This window comes from Lactuca virosa, chromosome 1 (assembly GCF_052849685.1).
Source record: "Lactuca virosa cultivar CGN04683 chromosome 1, Lactuca_virosa_CGN04683_v6, whole genome shotgun sequence".
In the NCBI taxonomy this organism is placed as follows: Eukaryota; Viridiplantae; Streptophyta; class Magnoliopsida; order Asterales; family Asteraceae; genus Lactuca; species Lactuca virosa.
In genome coordinates, this window is record NC_136426.1 from 31,142,460 (window position 1) to 31,145,053 (window position 2,594).

General features: G+C 35.8%; 1 protein-coding gene across 1 annotated transcript; it reads right to left on the reverse strand.

Annotated features, from left to right (window-relative positions):
• Positions 1-856: 856 nt before the first annotated feature.
• Positions 857-1,636, reverse strand: LOC145112566 (uncharacterized). The gene has a single exon (XM_079048719.1). It carries the CDS (start codon positions 1,634-1,636, stop codon positions 857-859), a length of 780 nt encoding a protein of 259 aa, XP_078904845.1.
• Between the last annotated feature and the right edge of the window lie 958 nt (positions 1,637-2,594).

A 2,594-nucleotide genomic window follows, 5' to 3' on the forward strand; every position in this document is an offset into this window, starting at 1 on the left:
CATAATGTATAAGTTTCATTAATTCATTAGTATTATTATTATTTTAATATGATTGAGGTTTTTATAATTAATAGTGTTTTTTAATAAGTAATACATACATTGATTAAGATAGATGTGATTTTCCACTTGTTTAATAACCTTGATTAGAGCTTTCGTGCTGATAACGTGTTATGAATTAAGCGTAATTAATGTAACTATAAATCAAACCAAACTAGTAAACTTTGATAAGAACTTTAATTGAGAAGAAAGAATATTTAGAGAGAATATGAAAGTTATATCTCTTATAACTTTTTGGTGTGTTTCATTCTTTATAATGAAGGGGTATTTATACTACAAATTTTACTAACATATAATTGTAACTAGTTAGAAATGTTGACAAATTTATCATGCACCAATTATTATGTCATCCACCAATTATTTACAACACCACCAATTATTTACAACAATATATATATATATATATATATATATATATATATATATATATATATATATATATATATATATAAAATACGCGTATCAGTTCGACGACTTTATTACACACATGTAAATATACGCATCTATCACATATATTATATATTTTTTATATTTTATAAGCACAATGATCACTTATATAAACTCGGATCCTTATATCATTCCTATGTGACATGTCACGTGACTATCTATATATTTATAGAAACTATATATATTCCCTTTCTCCATATACTATATATAATTTAATTAAGTATTCACACCATATATTTGTGTCACGTGACACAGCCAACTTTAAAAGCTTTGTACTATATAGCTAACTAGAAAGCCGACCAACCAATTTTATTCCGATTATTAAAGCTCATCGGAAGATTAAGATGGTAGATCATACCATTAATGGGTGATTCAGTTCAATGCCAATTGTGTCATTGAAACTTGAGGCAGCAATTCCAGGATCGATCGCCTGTGATTGATAATCCATCGTGGAAGCCGCCTCCGTCCATAAACCGGAGTCGTCGAACTCCGGTAGATTAGCGTTCAGATTCCCATTTGACGGCTTGTGATGCACGTAGTTCTCTCCTGTTCTAGCTTCGTGGCTGATTTTATGATTGTGAAAAGTATGATAATTTGCAACGGTGTGTGCATTAAGATCAGGGATATCGGGAATCGTAGTGCTTTCTACTTTGATCTGGTTTTGTTGTTGTTGTTGCTGCTGCTGTTGATGCATGTATATTTGTATTTGCCTTTCGAATTCCTGCTGCTTTTTCATTTGCTCGATGGCCCGATGGTACCTGGCTTCCTTGGCTGCCTCAGTAACTGCAGGTGGCGGAGGTGGAGCCGGAGCTGTCTCGTCGGGAAGATTAACATGGGCATTGGGTCCGTACAGTCTCCGGGCAGCAGCGTCGTATGCTATAGCAGCTTCACGGGCGGAGTTGAAAGTGCCCAACCACACACGGCTGCCACGGTTGGGTTCGCGTATTTCCGATACCCACTTTCCCCACGTGCGTTGGCGAACGCCTTTGTAAGTACAAGAAGCATTCTCCGGACCACCTTTCCCTCTCATGCACCCTTTTCTTGAACTCGCCTGAGCAGTCCTCCGCTCTTGCTTCTTCCCTCCTCCGCCGCCGCCACCATTGTTTCCGACATTCATCAGAGAATTCAACATTTCTTTAACTCGATCTCCTGTAAATCTTATCACTTAGGACGGAGTGTACGGAGAAAAATCAGAGTTAAAAAACCTGACTTTATAGGACAGAAGTGGAGAACAGATAAGTGTTTGTGTGTGAATTATATTCTCCATTGTTGGATACGTGTCTGTGTGGAAGGAGAGTGAAATGGCAAAGGTTGGCATTGCACACGTGTTTTCAGATTGTGGATATGTTGTAGATCATCGCCATGTTTTTATGAGCATCCCATCTTTATATCTCACATTTCACTCATCACAGATGGACAGATGGAAACTGTCACCTTCTCTCTTTACTCCACTCTTGTTTCCATGGGTATTTCTGTCATTTCATTTGCCAATATTTCTTTTACCGTAATAATTATTCACCAAGAATTTTATATTGATCGAACAAATATAAATGTCTACAGGTAGTCGCCTGATCAATATATACTATTAATGGAATGCTTTGTTGCATTGTTTGACCAACTTTCTTCTTTGACTTTGCAGCAAATGCAGGAAGAAAATATATAGTTTTTCTGAGGCACAACAAATAATATGGCTTTATGAATGATTTTATCGAATATCAAGTGGCACATAATTGATAATTCAGATTAGATGCCCCATGCATTAATCCAATTGCGTGAAACTAAACGACGTGTTTTTTTTTTATTTTAACATCAATCAAGACACTTTGGGGTTTTCAACTTGTAATTTGATATGGATCAATGTTATAACACCCAATATTGTCACATCACATGCCAGGGTGATAGAAAGAAGAAAAAAGAAAGAATTTGATTAGTTGACGAAGGCAACAACCAATGTTTTGAAAACCGGACCGGAGACTGAATCGATCGTTTTACTGGTTCGATTGTTCAACTGGTCCAACCATTCGTACCGGTCTAAAAAAACCGGATGATGTAATAATTACATTATTATTAACTTTAACTATATAAAAAAA